At 33.0% G+C, this 18223-nt stretch overlaps 3 protein-coding genes across 5 annotated transcripts; 1 reads left to right on the forward strand and 2 right to left on the reverse strand.

Annotated features, from left to right (window-relative positions):
* The first annotated feature begins 73 nt into the window (after positions 1 to 73).
* On the forward strand, positions 74 to 2622 carry LOC8279688 (linamarin synthase 1). The gene is made up of 2 exons (XM_002529785.4): positions 74 to 928; positions 1475 to 2622. Exons 1-2 carry the CDS (start codon positions 421 to 423, stop codon positions 2422 to 2424), a joined length of 1458 nt encoding a protein of 485 aa, XP_002529831.2. The 5' UTR covers positions 74 to 420; the 3' UTR covers positions 2425 to 2622.
* On the reverse strand, positions 2599 to 8265 carry LOC8279687 (succinate--CoA ligase [ADP-forming] subunit beta, mitochondrial). The gene is made up of 12 exons (XM_048377090.1): positions 7967 to 8265; positions 7571 to 7681; positions 7296 to 7407; positions 6518 to 6582; positions 5758 to 5835; positions 5517 to 5591; positions 5247 to 5399; positions 4953 to 5087; positions 4191 to 4355; positions 3883 to 4005; positions 3631 to 3702; positions 2599 to 3034 (listed from the first exon to the last, which is right to left on the reverse strand). The coding sequence occupies exons 1-12, from the start codon at positions 8063 to 8065 to the stop codon at positions 2957 to 2959; spliced, it is 1266 nt and encodes a 421-aa protein (XP_048233047.1). The 5' UTR covers positions 8066 to 8265; the 3' UTR covers positions 2599 to 2956.
* A 2118-nt stretch (positions 8266 to 10383) lies between these two features.
* LOC8283877 (thioredoxin-like fold domain-containing protein MRL7, chloroplastic) lies at positions 10384 to 15619 on the reverse strand. 3 transcript variants are annotated; one of them, XM_048376846.1, is made up of 7 exons: positions 15230 to 15613; positions 14496 to 14830; positions 13629 to 14249; positions 13151 to 13235; positions 12667 to 12778; positions 12446 to 12557; positions 10384 to 10661 (listed from the first exon to the last, which is right to left on the reverse strand). In XM_048376846.1, the coding sequence occupies exons 2-6, from the start codon at positions 14537 to 14539 to the stop codon at positions 12454 to 12456; spliced, it is 966 nt and encodes a 321-aa protein (XP_048232803.1). In that variant the 5' UTR covers positions 14540 to 14830; positions 15230 to 15613; the 3' UTR covers positions 10384 to 10661; positions 12446 to 12453. The 3 variants fall into 3 exon arrangements, with proteins under 3 accessions (XP_048232803.1, XP_048232804.1, XP_048232802.1); XM_048376847.1 differs by having other exon boundaries at positions 14579 to 14830; positions 15230 to 15612; XM_048376845.1 differs by having other exon boundaries at positions 13629 to 14830; positions 15230 to 15619.
* Between the last annotated feature and the right edge of the window lie 2604 nt (positions 15620 to 18223).

An 18223-nucleotide genomic window follows, 5' to 3' on the forward strand; every position in this document is an offset into this window, starting at 1 on the left:
CATCCAAAATCTAACATGGTAATCTAATCGAGATTGATTTGTTCAGAGAAAAAAGTTGCAAATTTTTCAACTTACTTTTTGATCTACAGCTAGTATTTCAATATCTCAACTTCTATTTTCGTTTCCATTTGCCCAGAATTTTTTTGTATTAGTTGGATTCTTTATCAACCAAACAAGAGACTGGAATCATATTCCAAGAATCGGATTCTATTCCCAACTCCAGGGTGTTCCATTGTATTGTCATAAAAAGATGAAATGATATACTTGATGTGTTAATGTCAGCATTCCAAATTGAGAGCTGAAACTGGAAACATCTTTTATATATTTTGAGCAGGATAGCTAGCTAGGTAGGCAAGCTTAAAGCTTATACAAGAATTCTTTGCAATAATATTTTTCTTACTTTCTATTCAACCCTGAAAGATGGATTCAGTTGCAGGTCAAAAGCCCCATGTAATTCTATTACCATTTCCAGCACAAGGCCATGTTAACCCGTTTATGCAGCTAGCCAAGCTTTTACACTCGAGAGGTTTTTATATAACATTCGTTAACACCGAGTTCAATCATAGACGTCTAGTTAGAGCTCAGGGACCTGAAGCTGTGCAGGGCTTTCCTGATTTTTGCTTTGAAACAATACCTGATGGCTTGCCACCGTCTGATCGTGACGCCACTCAAGATCCTCCTGCTTTGTGTGATGCTATGAAGAAGAACTGCTTGGCTCCATTTCTAGAGCTACTGTCTAAGATAGATTCTTTATCTGAAGTGCCTCCAGTCACTTGCATTATTTCAGATGGCATGATGAGTTTTGGTACCAAAGCTGCAAAGATGTTGGGCATAGCAGATGCTCAATTCTGGACAGCCTCAGCTTGTGGTCTCATGGGATATTTGCAATATGGTGAATTCATCAGGAGAGGCATTGTTCCTTTCAAAGGTAACTTCTTGTCATGTTCTGTTTATGCCTTTTTCTTCAATTTCTCTTATATTTTAGATTACCTGTTGCCAGTAGCCAGGGGAGTAAATTTAAGCACATAGATTTTTCTGGTTTCTCCTGTAAATTTAGTTACTTCAGAAATCAGTAGCACCCTTTTGAGTTTAAGAGAATTATAAGTCAGATCTGTTACTGCAAGACAACATCTTTTCAGATTTTAACTGTAATAGCAAACGTGAATACATGATGGACAAACATGAAATCCTTTTCTAAGCTAAGGTTTTAGAAGGTGATGTAGAGTTTTATAAACTACAGTGAGGAACAACTCTCCCTTTTATAAAACTCTTAGCCTCTCATCTTAAGAGAAATTAACATTCATTAAAATTGAAATTCGACATGTTCCTCTATTCCTCACATGGGATCAATGAGGATAGTCCCGACTGTTCGAAATCTAAATTCTTAATGGTTAGTGCTGGTGTCCTTACAGCAAACTTCAAGAGCATAAGTTTTCTGGCGACAGTAACAATCTTATATGCTTTCACTTTTCAGATGAAAGCTTCCTTACAGATGGCACACTTGATGCTCCAATAGACTGGATAGAAGGTATGAGTAACATACGGATTAAGGATATGCCAAGCTTTGTTAGAATCACAGATATTAAAGACATTTTGTTCAATTACCTAAAATCAGAAGCAGAGAACTGTTTGAACTCTTCTAGATTAATCTTCAACACGTTTGATGACTTCGAACATGAAGCCTTAGTTGCTATTGCAGCAAAGTTTCCTAACCTTTATACAATAGGCCCACTTCCTTTGCTTGAAAGGCAGCTACCAGAGGTTGAATTCAAGTCATTGAGGCCCAGTTTATGGAACGAAGACTTGAGATGTCTTGAATGGCTAGATAAAAGAGAACCGAATTCAGTTGTGTATGTCAATTATGGTAGTGTGACTGTGATGACAGAGCAACACCTGAAAGAATTTGCTTGGGGCTTAGCAAATAGTAAGTACCCTTTTCTATGGATTGTTAGGCCGGATGTTCTAATGGGAGATTCTCCAATCTTGCCTAAAGAATTCTTCAAGGAAATTAAAGATAGAGGAGTTTTAGCAAGTTGGTGTCCACAAAATCAAGTACTTTCACACCCATCAATTGGTGTTTTTATAACACATTGCGGCTGGAATTCAGTGATGGAAAGTATTTGTGGAGGAGTGCCTGTAATAGGTTGGCCATTTTTTGCAGAGCAACAAACAAATTGTAGATATGCATGTACTAGCTGGGGAATTGGCATGGAGGTCAATCGTGATTTCAGGAGTGAAGAGATTGTGGATCTTCTTAGGGAAATGATGGAAGGAGAAAATGGGAAACAGATGAAACAGAAAGCTTTGGGTTGGAAGAAGAAAGCAGAGGAAGCAACTAATGTTGATGGATATGGATCGTCGTACAATAATTTTAATAGACTTGTTAAAGAAATTTTCCTCCATGTTGATACAAGGAATAAATGAAATAAAAGCTTAGGATGAGTTTGTCTAAATATGGGAGGTATAGAGGAAGAAGGTGCACAAACAACTTATTTGCTTGGGATGAGAGTGTTCTACCAAGTGTTCCTAAAATTTCGTGAATGAAATAAAATTAATGTAAGATACAATCGACTGTTGAAATGCAATGAAGGCACAATATAAACAAAGTATTACCATGAACAACCCATGGCATAAAATATGCAAATCATTGCTATTCCCAAGGAAGAGTTAATTCTTAACAAAACTGTCAACTTTATCATTAGCATCTTTCCTTGCAAGACAGAAAAATGGTGGAAGCATGGTGCCCCTCGACAAGAAAGCTGGGGTTCGCTCATAACTAAAAAACATAAAAAGAGACCACCATAAATTTCCTTAACACAAAAGCTCAATGTGTAGAGATGAAAGGAAAAAATAAATATTCCGAGGGCAACTCCCCCATTTCTGCTGTGTTATTGTGAAGATTGATTACTTTTGATTCATCGGAACCGAGGACCACAACCTGGGTGTGGTAAGTTTCTCAACCAGATGCTGCTTTTACTGCTTTTTCTGCAGCATCATCTAAGTCTTCTGCTGTAATTAACGTCATTCCACTTTCCTGGAAAGACATTGATTGCCAACATAAGTAACTACATTTTCATAGTGCTTAATACTTTAGATGGTTAATATCATGGCTTAATTGCCAAAAAAATCACCTACTTTGCACTTGTTATCAAATCTAGCACATAGTTTACAAATTTTCAATTTTAGCACCATATTTTAATATTGATTTCAATTTTATCCTTCGAATGAAATTATAGACCAAATTTGTTCATGTGACGTAGACTCTAGCAACAATAAGAAAATGAGGGATTGAGTTAGCACTCTCATTATTAAAAAATTGTCGTTTAAGCACATAAGACTAATGAAGCTTTAAAGTTAAGAAAAAAAATAATTAAATTTATGTGCTTTAACGATAATGGGATGAGTCAATAACTCTAATATTGAGTCAACTTTTTCTTGATGTTGTCGGAGTTCACCCAAAGTCAACAAATTTGGCGAATAATTTTACTGTAGGCTAAAATTGAAATCAATGTTAAAGTATGGTGTTGAAATTGAAAATTTAAAAACTACGTACTAGATTTGATAAAAAGTACAAAGTTCAGAATTTTTTTGGTAATTAAGCCTAATATCATTTCCAAACTTCACATTTACCTTGAGAATTCTCTTCCCTTGGTCAACATTAGTGCCTTCAAGACGAACCACCACTGGTACTTTTAGTGCAACCTTGTACATCAGATAAAAAAAAATGCTTTAGCAACTAGATATCATCGAATGTAGTTCTCTTTATTCTTCGTACTAGTAATTCTTACACGAATGCTTCTTTATTTTTTTGTACTAGTAATGTTCCAAGAATCAAGATTGTTTTATTAGTGAAACCCCAAACGAATTTGATGCGGGTCTCACCTGTTTGGCTGCATTAACAATTCCGCTCGCTATCACATCACATTTCATTATCCCTCCAAATATGTTCACTAAAATTGCTTTAACCTTGTCATCTGAAGTCAATATTTTAAATGCCTCAACCACCTGTACCACAGAATTTAAATCTTTAAGAAAATCAAACGAAAGTTTAACTTCTTGAACCAACTGTGATGCGCGAATGGTGGAATATATGCAGACTTGGAGCAAATTAGCACTGCGCTGGATAGCGGATAGGTTAATGAATAAAGAAAGCAGCAATAGCAAAAACACCTGAATTTAAATCTCATCACCTGCCCTTCAGAGGCATTACCACCAACATCTAGGAAATTGGCAGGAGTTCCCCCATGCAATTTAATTATATCCATAGTAGCCATTGCTAATCCAGCACCATTCACCATGCAACCAATTTCTCCATCTAAGCCAATATAATTCAAATCTGCCTTGGCAGCAGCCACCTATTATAAAAGATAAAAAGCAAAAGAAAAATGAGGCTAATAAAGCTCCATCATCACTTAGGTGAGTGCCGGTCTTTATGTGTTTGTGTGTGAGTGGAAGAGACAAAAAGAGAGAGGGAAGTGTTTCAAACAATCATTTACACACAATATAATGATATTGGTAATCAAGTCTTTTCTCCTAGTTCATTTCCTTGCGTTTATAAAGAAGGGTGAACAAGAAAAAATCTAAATCCTTAAGATGCCAACTCTCCATTGAAAGAGGAGAAACTGATTCATATACACATTATAATATATTTTGGGTCATCATTATTTAGCTTTTGCAGAATCTGTGAATAGTGTCATTTCTGTGCAGACACTATAGTCTATGAGCAGGACCATCTTTTACATATTTTATAAGTCTTCAATTTGCTGAACCCTCAATTCAGTCCCAATAATTGGGGTAAGCAACGTGGACCATTTTACTCCATTATTTCCCGAGTTAGGATCATATCTTCATCTAGGTATAATGATTTTAAATCCCTTTATTGACTCATCAATTAAAGAAGAAAGAAAGAAGAGAACTAATGGAGTTCTTTTCTCCTACAGTTGCAACCAAACCTCTCTAGGATCTTCCTGGGTTGGATCACGGAGTTTGAATAGCTCCTTCTGACGAAAAGCAGCATTATCATCAAAGTTCAACTTGGCATCAGCAGCTACCAACTGGTTATCAGCAGTCTCCGCCATGGGATTGATCTGTGAAGAGAACCAAAATTGTTTGCAGGAAGATATCAATAAAAGAAAAAGAAAATGCTAAGCAAGCATTGCAAAACTTTCACGTGGGTGGAAAATTTGGGTTGGGGTGGGGGGCTGATATGGTAATTACAGTTACAGAATTTTGATAGTTATACTCACTTCCAACAATGTGCAATCGCACTCGCAAAAGAGCTTATATAATTTCTTCACTTGTTCAATGGAATCATTCCTATCAGCCACCTTTGGAGCTAAACCATCAACAACTTTTGCGGCATCTTCATCAGTAATTCCTTTAAATACATCAATAGGCACCTATTAGAATTTAGAAACAAGCAGTGGATCAGTTACACAAGCGTGTAGCATTAGCAAGACAAGGCGACTGCCTAAATGGCAATGCTAAAACATGAGGGAGAAAGAAAAGATGACAACCTTAATAATCAAGTCGGGGAATTTCTCTGCAAGGTCTTCAATACTAGTTCCCCCCTTTTTACAGGCAATGATTAGCTGAAAAGCAAGATATGCATACATGCATCTTTGGTTCAGAACAACGATTTTCCACGTAACCGTGCAAAGAGGGACAACTACATTGATCCAGACTAAAATTCTGAACCAATAATCCAAAGCAAAAATGACATAGATAAAAGATAACAAGCTCAGTAGTGAAACATACTGGGCCAGCAGTCTGACGATCCAACATGATAGCGAAGTACATCTCATTGACAAGTGATAACTTTTCACAAAGGTAAACCTGCAAAAGAAATTCAAATAGCCAATTCATAAATTAGCATGACTTATCAAATGAGAAATTGGATAAAGTGTTGATGTGAGAAATTATATCTCAAAAGTTTAACAATTTAATACTAGTACTCCAACCAGAAAACACAGTAAGTCATCCACCATAAAGATTATGTTATCAGAGTTTGACTTTGTCATTGCTATCACCCCATAGGTCTTCCATGAAACCATAATTACACAAATATCGACAATTATATCAACAATAATTTGCTCTGAGCCACCAAGAAAGACGAAGGCTACCCACCTAATATCTTATAGCCATACCCAGCAAAGATCACACATTCACAAGCTCATGCCAAGAAATAGATAAAAAACATTGCCATACAAGTCATGCCTACAAATGACTTCTGGGTAATTTGTATATGTGATAATTCATTCCAACAATAGTAGAAAGAAATGAAATTTTCTATAATAGACCTAAACCTTGAGGGTCCAACAAGTAAAATTTTCAACGAATTAGTCACTATAAGCAGGTATGTAACTAATTTTATGTGAACAATAAAGCTAAACTTACAAAACAGAAACACTAGATTTCAAATAGCTAGTCAGTGAGACTAAATGTAAGGATATGCATATAAAATTCATCAACATTATGTGGCAACAAGTCTACTTCAATGGAATCAATGTTGCCAAACCTTGCTGACAACTTTTCCTTGAGGACCAGTTTGCTTGGTAACAAGTATCTGGCCAAGCATCTTACCTGCATGCAAGAAAGATATGAGAATAGAATCATGGGCTTAGGAGACTAACAACAGTAGAAACGAGAAAGATAACCTAATGAAATATTATGGAATGCAGATTTCCTGATCACCCACAAGAAATATGTCCATATACAGTTCTCAAATAAGCACATATTGACAAGAAAATATGTGTGCAACAAAGAAACACTACCAGAAAAACTAATTGGAAAGCACCATATACACAATGCCCATCAATGATGGACTAAATAAACCATCTTCATTGCCAAGGTCTGATTTCAAAACCAAATACAGTAGGATTAAACAGTTGTTGCTATGATTATATCTTCCCAGACAGGGAGAATGCCTTTCTCCCCATTTTAGGTGGAAAAAAGAAAGTAGATTTGTGAATTTAGATTGTTAATACACAGCAACAGTAGGAACCAAATAAGCGCAAACTTCTGCTAGTTTCATTTTAGAATAAATCCAATTTCTGCAAATTGGCACAATATAAAGGCTCAAATATCAAGCACCAGAGCAACCAAGGCATGATTCATTTTCGAAAGCAAATTATCATCTCTTATTTAACAGATGACCAATAGGCCCATTTACCATTATCAGTACACGAGGAGTTATTTCAGGAGAAATCACAAATGACCAACCAGGAGAAACAGAAATACTATGACAAAACCTTAAAATCAAATCCTTGCGAAAAGCAAAAGCAAATCTTCATTACCAGCTGTCTCTACAGCCTTGTCAGCCTTAACAATGTGAACTCCACCCTCAAAGCCATTCTTAAATTTTCCTAAGCCTCGTCCACCAGCCAAAATTTGGCTCTTAACGACCAACTGCACCAGTACCAAACTTAACATCATTTAATTTCAAACTAGCAATAAGAAATCCCATAAGCTTATTGCTAGTGTTATTGCATTATAATTCAATTTCACACATACACATGGAGACAAAGACCTCTTCCCACATTTCCTAAGAACCAGAATGTTTAATGATTACCTCGCTTTTATCTGGAAAAACATCTTGAATTGCTTTTCTGACCTCATCAATAGAGGCAGCAGCTACTCCTTTGGGTACGTTAATTCCATATTTACTCATCAAATCAGCTCCCTGTTTAAATAGAACCAGTTACTATCTATGGCCATACCAATGTGTATAATCCAAAGCAAATGGAGATACTAACAAAAGCACATGATAATACCAAATAAACACAAAATCTAAATCTAAAACCACCACATATAATAACCGAACCAAATACAATAAATAAAATAGCAATACTTTTATCAGCCAAACACACATAAAAAAGAAAAAGTTGGATACGTAACTGAAATTACATACTCCTTTTAGTTTCCTCAGTAACAAACAGAAATCACAGATTCAGTGTGAGAATAAGACCTGATACTCGTGGATGTTGAGACGGCGGAGTTGCTGCTGCTGCCATTTTCCGGCGACGGATAGAGAGCGAGAGACTAGCTTGTTCAGTAATCCTCTCATTGTGTTTGTTAATATTCAAAGAGATCAACTTCAAACAAACCCTAGAATACTGAAACGTTACGCTACACACGGAGAGAGAGACAGAGGACTACCGGAATCAGAATCGATCGGGTCAAGGAGCTCAAAAAGAAAAAAAAAGTAAGTGGAGACTGGCCCTAGATTTTTCAGTTTTCCTTTATTACTTTTTCACCCCAATACTTTTTGTATTTATGCGTACGCGCCCTTCCTTTTCCTCTAATTGCTTTGCATTTCTCATTTCATTTTAAAGAAAATAGGGAGGGTACAATATGGCCTCCAATATTCCCCCCCTGGCTCACTTGTCCCCCTAAATTTATGTTAGGGACACATAATTGGTAAATCAATCAAAAAGTGCCACATAAATGGCATTTTTGAATGTTAAAAATTGCTAAGGTGGACTTATATGGGCCATTTTTCCAACACTCATTTTCTTCTATTGAATTCCAACTTTTTCTTCTATTGAGTCAAGGGCTATAAGTTGAAGGCTCGTAGATAAACTTTTTAAATAGATGATAATCTCAATTGAAAGTTTTATAGTTGTTCGAATTATAAAGTAAATACTTTTTTAATTTATATAATAAATATGTAGGTTTGTATGTGCTTATTCAAATATTGATTATTTTGGTCTTAATTGCAGGTTAAAAACTGCGAGTATTTATATGTACTTATTCAAATATTCATTATTCTAGTCTCAATTGCAGGTTAAAAGTTGTGTGAATATTTCGAGTGGTAAGATGAAATTAGTAATAATAGGATTAGAGGATTAATCAATGAGAAAAAATTGTTGTTAGCGAAATTTAGAATTTAAAGGAAATAAGAAGAGGTGTGATGTCAAATGGTGATTTGGTAAGTGAAATTGAAGAGCTAAATGGCTTGAGTTGAGGTTGAAGAATTCTAGTATGGAAGAGTACCAAAGGTTGAAACATGGACTAACTTATAAACATAAAGTGAGCAGCTTTCTTTTAAGTTCAAACACATGAAAACAATAAGTTAATAAATTCTCTAATATTCTAAATTAAATAAATATTTAAAGTGAAATTCATACAATACAAATTGAAAACCACTTTTCAGTTGTTGTAATGGAACACCCTATATTATTCGAAAATGATTGGAACACCTTATAAGCAAAATAAAATAAAATAAACATTCAACATCATCGCACCAGATATAATTTATTATTATACTCACTTATAGATGCTTCAATAAATATTAATTTACTTTCATTAGCTTTTTGTTATAGACAAAAGAACACTGTTTGAATTTTATCTTAGAGCATGTTTCTTGCTCTGATATGGTTACAAATTGAGATAATATATTTAAAATTCTTTTATCCGTAATTTATAATGATTACTGATAAAGTAAATATGATTAAAAATTTAGTATAAAGATCAAATTAGTGGGACTAACTTATTATAAAAATACTGCCACATCATTTAAATGGAACGGCGACTTATTGCAAAGTTATATCCTTAAAATAAAGGGTGCATTTATACCACTTTTTGATTGATTTACTAGTTGTTTGTTCTTAAAATTAGTTTAAGGGCATAAGTGTACCACGAGGTGAACTTGAGGGCCAAACCGTACTTTCTATTATGTAGAGTATTTATTTATAAATGACTCTTTGATATGATTTATTTGTAAGTAAATTTTGATATTTGGTGTGCTACATCATAAATGTAGAGTCTATTGTAAATGAGCTGAATTTTAAATTTACTTTAAGTGGAAATTCAAGACAATATTGCTGTACATATTGTGGTCTAATTTAACTTTTTTTAAGAGAAAATACAGTTCAAAAAGTGAGAAAATAAAGAAAAATAAAATATTTAAATCAAAGGGGTACTTATTCAGAGTAAATAAGGACTTATAATCTTAAAATTCTATTAAATTTAATATAATTTAATTTAGTTTTATTTTGATAAATTTAAAAACATAAAATTGCAAATGAATGACCTGAGTAAGATTTTCATAGAAAACCATTGGAAGTTAGTGTTACAGTAAATAGAAAACAATTATAGAGCAGCCTCTTGAAGATTTTTGGTTCTCAAATGTTAGGGTTGATTGTTGAAAGATCCAATTTACAAGTCTTCATGGGTTTTTCTGATTAGTATTTGGCATATATATATATATATATAAATTCAACCATTCAATATTCTTTTTAAAAAAAATAGAAATTATAAACACGATGTATCATGTTCAAGTTAAATATCAAGGATATCAAATCAATTTTGAAATGCATGAATCCGACCGCCAATGAAAGATAGCATAAATGAAATCCAAAGGCATATAAAAATCTAAGAATATTTGATAAAATGGATAATTTTTATCATTAAACTTTTTGAAGTTCTGCATCTTGTTTATTCTCTATGGTGCATTGATTTTTCACTCGCATACATACAATTCTATAGCAATTTTTAACGACAATTGTAGCTGCATAAGCAGGTTTTCGGGTTGCCCACGCAGAGTCCATATCCTTGGGGATAGTTTTTGTTGCATTCATCCTTGCAGCTCTTACTGTCTTTGCAATCCCAGCTGGTCACACACTTTCCCGGCTCTCCCGCCTGAGATAATCCACCTTGTGCTGCCACAATAAGAACCAGTAACCATGTCATATTGTTCCAAGAAAGACGCAAAAATAAATTTAAAAAAGATAAATGCGGAAAACATCTAAAACCCAGTTTGCATCTGCATGCAGCATGAAAACAAGAGTCTGAGAGGGGGAGATATTAACCTGCTGCCAAGAAAATGAGAACAAGGAGAAAGCAAGAGGATGATAGTTTTGCCATCTCCTCACAAATATCTCAATTGCAAGACCTGTCAAGCTAAGCTGTTTATTTTATTGGTGAAACAAGAGTTATTTTGTCTGCTAACAAATTTTCCTGCTGCATGTGTTTTGATTATCCAAGGAATAGTCCTTTTTATAACCAGACGGCTCCTGTCAACTCATGACTAATGCAAATCCAAAGAGTAAATTACAGATACCAGGCAAATCCAAAAGGGTAATTCTTGCCATTATTATATTTGAAAATATGAGGTGTACATACCCAAAATTACCAAAGCAAATATCTAGTACATAATCAATAGGAGATTTTTTTCATATACCTAGGATGTAACATACCATTTATGCCTACATAAATATTGACAGATTGCTGATTTTCCATATAAATCCATTATTACTAGATTTCTCGCACACAGAATTGCATAAAAAGAAAATATCAAACTTGAAGAAGTAACTGACCACCAAAGTTATCACATACATTAGGCTTTTTCTAATTACAGACTCAATAGCTTGTGCAGCCCCATTGTAGGTGATAAAAACTTTGAATGATACTTATCCACAACTGATGTATCTATGCCCACTCAGAATGGACCCCACCATACATATAGGACCCACCATTTGTGACCTGTGAGTGGTGGTGCATCTACACTAGCTCTAGGTAAGTATTTTACTTCAACTTTAAACATCCTACTTACAGAAAGGTCTGTTTTAGTCCCAAAAGTACGAATTCTTAAAATAAAATCTACATCACCATCAACCATCCAATTCCTTACATGTGGCAGAAACAGGCAACACATGACCCAAAGCAGCACTCAAGACAAAATGTAGGACGCAAAAAAGTCTTCCCATTACTTGGAGCAATGACTGGCCTGGCCTCATAAATTAGACGCAACCTCACCAGAAAGCAAAAACAAAAAAAAGAAAAATCAAAGAGACCAGTTGCAAAAGAAAACAGCAGTAAACTGAAAATCATGCCTATTGAATGACAGCCCCATGCATTAAAACAACTACATAGCAATTGACTTCATTACTCAACAGGAGACACGCTCATGAAGCAAGAAGTGAATGAAAACTGTGCTAAGTAAAATTTAGATCGACGGTACATCTATTGTTGCATCATAATATAACATCAAGACGACTAAACAAGACAATCCTCCCAGTTCTGAAGCATGTACTGTATGCTATTTTCTCTGTTTCTCAAAAAACCCACCATGTTTGAACTTCCCAATTTAAAACTAAACCATCTAGGATACTTAATCTGCGGTACTTTACTAATAGGACTATGAAGCTGTTTCTCTCGACTGCTGAGCAAATCTTTAAATAACCAAATGCCATTAACAAAAGGAAAGGCACAAGAAGAGGGCAAGTTATTGTTAAAATGCAAAAAGAAGAATAATCTTTCTATTTGGGACAGAAAATTGTAAAATTTAAAGGAATGTCCCCTGTAAATTACAATTAAGAGCTAATGAACAATGAGATTGTCATGCTTCACCAGCATCTGCTAGGAATTACTTCAAGAGTAGAACTCATGTTCAACAATGGACCTGCAAAAAGTAGACCATCTCACAATATATTCCATTCAGTACCTGGCAAGTTAATAAGGTGGAGATAGAGCTGCATCATTAACACACGGAGGCTTCTTTGCATTGTAGTAGAAATGTGCAATCATCTGGACCAACTCATCAGCAGTTCGGAAGTCTGCAAGGCCATTGCGGCGTGCCAAGAAGGAGTTGAGTATGTTATATCTTGGTAATGACTGAACAGAACCACACTTTGAGTAACTCATAAAGAGAAAATTATGTCTCACCTCTCTCCCTATAAACGATCCTGTTTCCTCGTAAAAAGAGAATTTGGGGGCATTCTTTAACTTTAAGAGCATATGCTAAATCTTTCTCAATATTGACGTCTATCTTCACTGACTGATTCCAGAAATTTCCAAGATCAATATAATCAGTTATCCACAGGGCTCAAAAATTTGAGAAGCTCCAAATTCATTACAAATTACACTAACTACTTGTTGTAAAACAAATTACACTAATTATTTATGGTAAAACAAGGGGATAAAAGAAAACTCCCATAAGCAGACCTAATACAGCTTTTTCATTTCCAAAGTTGATCAAGCAGAAACAACAGGAAGCATATATATTCTTCAGCAATCAGAGAATCAATGAAGTTTAATCACAAAAAGCCAAAAATTATTACAAAGAATATAAATGAAACAAATTGCAACATCATATCTTAAGCAAGTTCACAAAATTATACTAGAAGAGAAAAAGAGATGTATAAGTTACCCGAGGAGGCAATCGATCCTTTGCACTCCAATACACCTTGACCGCCTTCTCCAGCTCTTTCAAAGTCTTCCAGTTATCAGTTGCCCTGCATACAAATTTCAGCCTCGTCTTAGTTTTACATTCATACCCATTCAGTACTGTCCTCCCAAACTTTCACACTACTCGCTCACACATTGGTTGCTTTGTCCTTCTTGTCCGGTAACCTTATTAGTTGGAGAAATGTGCATAGGATTTACCTAAAAAGAGAACCAAATCCCATGCATGTCCCTAATGAAATAAGTAGGTTTCTGCATCTTATTTGTGAAGGTTGTGTCGTGAAGGTAGAGAACATGCAAATTCCTTAGACTCAACAAACGCTCATCACAAACCTAAAAGTATAATCACTTCTTTAACAACAATATCTGTAATTTAAGATTATACAAAAAGAAAAAAAAAAAGGCTCAAGTATGAGAAAATTCAAGTAAGAGATGATAATTACCTGTTATATCTTTCAAAAGCAAGAACAATCAATGGGCTAGGATGAAAAGCATAGCTCTCCCACTCAAGACAATTAATCTCATTCACCCAGTTATCCTCTATCTCCCCTTCCCAGTCAATCTCGAATCCATCTTCCCCCACAACATTCTTGATTGGATGTTTCTGAAAATACTCTGATGCTCTAATTCCCCAACCCACGTCAGCATCCAATGGCCAATTTGGGTTTTCCTCCTCAACCACCATCTTCTTTTTCTTTCCTTTTCTTCTACCAACATCATCTTCATCTTCTTGCTCGTCGTCGTCGTCGTCGTCACTGGTTTCAGAATCTATATTATCATTAACTTTGTCCTTCGTTATATTTCCTTTATTCTCTAACATTTCTGGGTTTTGCTGTTGAATTGATGCAAATGTCCGTTCAAGTGTGTCACGTACAAAATCCTCAACAGCATCTGCTTCACTCCTATGACCATGCGTTGGTTTCCATGTAGCGCTTGTTGGGAAGATCATTCCAGGATTTTCATCTTCCTTTTGAGCATCTGCAGCTTCTGGACTGCAGTTTCTTGTTTTACGTCTACTTTTGGGTCTGGATTTAGCTCCAGGGTCAGGTTCTGAATCAGATTTCCTTGAATAAGCAAGACAAGAAAAAGGTCTTATGATGTGTCCACGATGTGGGGAAGACAGCAAGACATATTCCAAACAGCAACGAGTGCTTAAAGTATGAGTATAAAGAGAACTTTGAGGAAAATTTGATGGAAGGAAGAGCACATTAGGCTCGATATTCACTGAACAGAGAGGTGAAAAGAATTTTGGCATAGTAACTGTTTGAAGGAAAAACATTTTTCTCCACTCACAAGAAGAAATAGATTACCATGTGAATGCCGAACTATTGTTGAGCAAGGAAATATGAAACATAAATCAACAGTAAAACAAAAGGATGAAAAAGATTATCACTGAAAGAACAGAAAGCCTTTAAGCCATAAGCAATTCAGCATTTGTTTTGCCGCCACCAATATTTCAAGGAATTATCACAATTGCAACTAAAGCTTAATCCGGCAGCAAGTGTATCTGTCAAACTCTGGCAATTATCGAGTTCGAATCCGGAAAAGAAGAAAATTATCACAATTCAGTGCAAACTCCTCTCAAGTTGTTCTACAAATGATGATACAGGTCTCTGCCACATCTAGAATAACCTTCATTTAGTGCCTATAAAGAAAAATGAAAACCAAGAATCAGCAAACAAAATTCCAGTAGAATTAAACATATCAGCTTATTTTCAAAACTCAATATCACTGCTAACTAAATTAAACACAACATTATTAGAATTAAATTTTAGATAGTCTGATCTACCATTTCTCTCTTTTTTATCAATTAAAAATATAATCTGTCATTTTTCAATCAGATAAAATTGTTACTAAAAGGATAATGCCAATTGCCAGACTCCATAGTTTCAATGCGCAGATTTTGACAATTTTATTCAACGAAAAATATATAACTACTTAAAAGAGCAAACGGGTTACATTTTTTTTGAGATATTGTCAAATTGACAGGCCAAAAAAGTAGAGAAGGGGGAAAGTTTACACTGAAGAATCAAAATTGCTTTACCTCATTAAAGTAGTAGAATTAGAGATGGAAACCCGTGTAAAGAAGTACGCTTTTCTTTGCGGATAGTTTCTATTGGTCCAGAAATATTTGGACTCTGCAATCTTTTGAGCCAAATCAAATAAACAGAAAGAAGAATCTTGCAAGGAAAAGACTATAGAGATATATGCTCATTCACACATTGATTGCAGCTAGTAAAACCCCAAAACCCCTTTTGCCCTCGTCTTATCCAAATGAAAACGGTGGCGTTTTCTTCGTCGTCCCCCTTGGAGTCAAGAGCTTCAAGCGACAACGTTTGGTTTCTTAGAGCCTATTGTGTCGCATTTCACATCAAATTTTGTTGTTGGTTATGGTTACTTTTATTTTCCGAGAATATATCTTCATATATAATGAGTTGAGATATAGATTTCAAAAAAAATAAAAGGTATTTAAATTATGGTATTAATGATTATCTATTCAGCATTAAATGGCCTTCATGGTATCAGTTGGAGTTGTTTCAAAGATAATTTCTTAGAAGACTAAACCAAAACCCTGAATTCAAAAGTTGCATCAACCTAGAAAAAAGAACACGACCCCATTATATCAGGAGATCAGCAACAGCAGGGGGGCAAACATTTTGATAGCACAGCCGAATGCCAATGCCCAATGATTTGGAGAAAACAAATATGAGAAAACATACTACTGATCAATCAAATGATTAATGATATGATATAAGCTAGTTATAGTTACATTTCTTTCTTTGCTCGCTAATTCTATACTATTATTATCAGGAAAATGGCCATAGATGATTAATTTGGAGTTTACAAGGTCTTTGCTACTTGATGGCTTCGTCTACATTATTATTTTAGGAGGCTAATTCCAATTTTTATTTTTTTTTATTTTTTATTTTTTTATAAAAATATCTCTTTAATTTAGTATAATATAATAAAACCAATGAGCAGTTTCCTTCAAACATAAATGAAAATGAAAAGATTCTTATATCGCCATAAATATGATATATAAATAAATCAACATCAAAATTGCGGCGGTAGTAATTTTTATTGTCTCATTTAAAATAAATTGAATTAAAATTTTAAAATAGTAAATTAAAATAGCTCAAAACAATTAAAAAGCAGTACTTGACCCACCCGCAAAATTTAAAAATTTATCTAAACTTTATTCCTTGAAAAAATAATAACGAGACAAAATAAACAATTGATTTTTTTATTTTTATTTTTTAAATTTCAGAAGAATGATTCTTCAGACCACAAAATTGGTAATGTCATTTTAAAGTGTTGTTATGCATGATTGAAGGGCAGGAGAATTCTTCGGAAAACTGTCAACAGTAGTTGGCCCATTATTTATAATTTTCATAATAAAGTCAACTCCAAATGTAATTGGATTCATTCTTTTTTTAATTATAAACGTGACATGTAATAAATAAAAAGTTATTAAAGTTAACCGATAAATAATTTCCTATAATATATCATTTGTATATGCATCTATGTCACCGGTGGTGCACCCTTATTAAATTTTTTTCTTTTAAAATCGGAGTTCATAACTGGCGCTTTTTGGTATTAGTCTTTAAAATAGCCACCTTTAAAGATATCTTATGAATATATATTTTAAAAAATTTAAATTCAAGACTTTTTAATTTTAAAAATATACATTTTTACCACTTAAATTAAGTGTCAAGCACTTAGACAGCAGTTTCAAAAGAAAATTAGCTAAGAATTTCTGTATTTGATGAAATTTTCCTTTTATATCTCATTCCTTTTCCTTTCTATTTTCTTTCTTATTTATTTTTTCTTTCTTTTCTCTTTTTTTTTTCTTTGAGTGCACTTGGTTGTTGTTTGTTTATAGGATTAAATATTATTTATTTTTTATAGTTTGACTTAATTTATGAGTCAATTTTTATATTTTTTTATTATATTAAAATCTCTTAAATTTTAATAAAACTAACTACTACTCTTTCCGTATTAGTCGAAAGATAAACTGGTAACTAAGATTACAATTTGATCCTTAAATTTATTATCAATATCTTACTCGTTCAAAATTAATTGTATTATTAAATTAGAATAAAATTTTATTTTTAGCATAAATTAGTTTTAGTGTCTAATTAAATAATAAATTTAATTATCTTTTTTGCTCTAATTTTTATTTAATACAATTTAAATATTTTAAAACTACTTATATTTATAATAATATTATTAAATTAAAATATAATTTAATTTTAATTATTAATATAAATAAATATTTATAATTAAAAAATATTATTCTATTATTATTTTTATTATATATTATAGTTAAACTATATAAAAAATAAAAATTAAAAACAATCATATCTTAATCTAGACGTCAAGTTGACAAATTCACTATCAATAGAGAGAGATCATGTTAATATTGTATGTTAAAAATGAAACTTTTTATCAACTATTCAAATGAGATTAATACGAGTAAAATTTTTAATTCTAATATAGTATAATTTTAGTATTTAATAAAAATAATAATTTATGACTATTTATTTTATTTAAAATTTTAAAACTAAACTACATAGTAATTTAATAATATTAAACAAAAAATAAATATTTTAATACACTTAAATTTTTTTAGAATTAGATTATGCTAAAAAGTAAAAGATATAAACAAGTAAAATTATTATTTTAATTAGACTATAAAATTAATTTATGCTAAAAATAAGATTTTATTTCTAATTTAATAATAAAATCAATCTTGAACGAGTTTTATGCTTAATAATAAGTTAAAAGATTAAATTATAATTTTAAATTACTAGTTTAGTCATTTAACTAATACGAAAAAAAATAGTAATTAATTTTATTAGAATTTTAATATAATAGAAAATATATAAAAACTGAATTGTATATTAAGATAAACCACATAAGGTAAATAGGAATATAAAAAAAAAAAAAAAAAGATGACATGGCATCATAGAAGGGTGTAATGGTCCCAAAAAGAATATTTTTATCTTTTTCGAAAATGTACATGTACTATGGAATC

The sequence above is a fragment of the Ricinus communis genome, chromosome 7, assembly GCF_019578655.1.
Source record: "Ricinus communis isolate WT05 ecotype wild-type chromosome 7, ASM1957865v1, whole genome shotgun sequence".
Classification (NCBI taxonomy): domain Eukaryota; kingdom Viridiplantae; phylum Streptophyta; class Magnoliopsida; order Malpighiales; family Euphorbiaceae; genus Ricinus; species Ricinus communis.